The sequence below is a fragment of the Apaloderma vittatum genome, unplaced genomic scaffold (assembly GCF_000703405.1).
Source record: "Apaloderma vittatum isolate BGI_N311 unplaced genomic scaffold, ASM70340v1 scaffold24746, whole genome shotgun sequence".
In the NCBI taxonomy this organism is placed as follows: domain Eukaryota; kingdom Metazoa; phylum Chordata; class Aves; order Trogoniformes; family Trogonidae; genus Apaloderma; species Apaloderma vittatum.
In genome coordinates this window covers 2947-3695 of record NW_009723706.1, presented here as the reverse complement: position 1 = coordinate 3695, position 749 = coordinate 2947, and the positions used below count along the sequence as shown (strand labels likewise).

The window sequence follows — 749 nt, the reverse complement described above, 5'->3', positions numbered from 1 at the left end:
CCCGATGACCAGCACTGCCTGCTCATGTCCCCATCCCTGGCTCCTGAAGGGGAAGAGCGAAACTTCTTGGGAGCAAGTCAATGTGCTAAGGAAGAGGAGTGGTGTCTGCTCCCTCTAAGTCTTTTTCAGGTCTCATGGTAGCATCAGAGGCAGAGGCCACCCATCCCTGTCACACGTGCAGGCAGCGTGGGTATCCCACTCACCACTTGAAGACGAGGTTGAGCCAGTCACCGATCACGGCCACCCAGATGAGCCTGACACCCACCGACTCGCTGAAGTGGAACCAGATAGGGAAAAAGACAAAGAAAGTGTTCCTGAGGTCGGCAGCGAAGGAGATGAAGAGGAACCAGTCCTGGGAGCCCTGGAAGTGCTCCTGCAGCCAGTGTGTCGCCTGGCTGCCCCCCTGGATGCCCGCGTGGTGCGGGAGGTTCATGCCGGCCTCCATCCTCCTCTGCAGCTGCAGCCCCTCGCCGTGGCCCAGCCGCCGGGGTTTTATACTCTGCAGACTCGTGTTTGCCGCAGTCAGGTCGCTTGTCCCAGCACTGATCTTTGGACCTAAAGCCGCTTTTGCCAAAGGTGCATCGCCGGGGGTTGTTACAAACATGTTTGGAACAACTTACGTAAAAGGGAAAAACAGGCTTCGAGGGCACGTGGAGCGTGGGGTTCTCTGGCAGCAGCACCCCAGCTCTCCTCCGCCCCCACCTTTGCCCACAGGATCCTGCAGCCCCTGCTCCTCCCCGTGCCCAACA

General features: G+C 59.3%; 1 protein-coding gene across 1 annotated transcript in view; it reads right to left on the bottom strand.

Annotated features, from left to right (window-relative positions):
- G6PC (glucose-6-phosphatase, catalytic subunit) overlaps positions 1–445 on the bottom strand; it is a 2821-nt gene extending 2376 nt beyond the window's left edge. Inside the window, exon 1 of the mRNA XM_009872230.1 lies at positions 204–445. Within this exon, the coding sequence (XP_009870532.1) occupies positions 204–445 (242 nt within the window). The remainder of the gene's footprint in view (positions 1–203) is intronic.
- Positions 446–749: the final 304 nt, after the last annotated feature.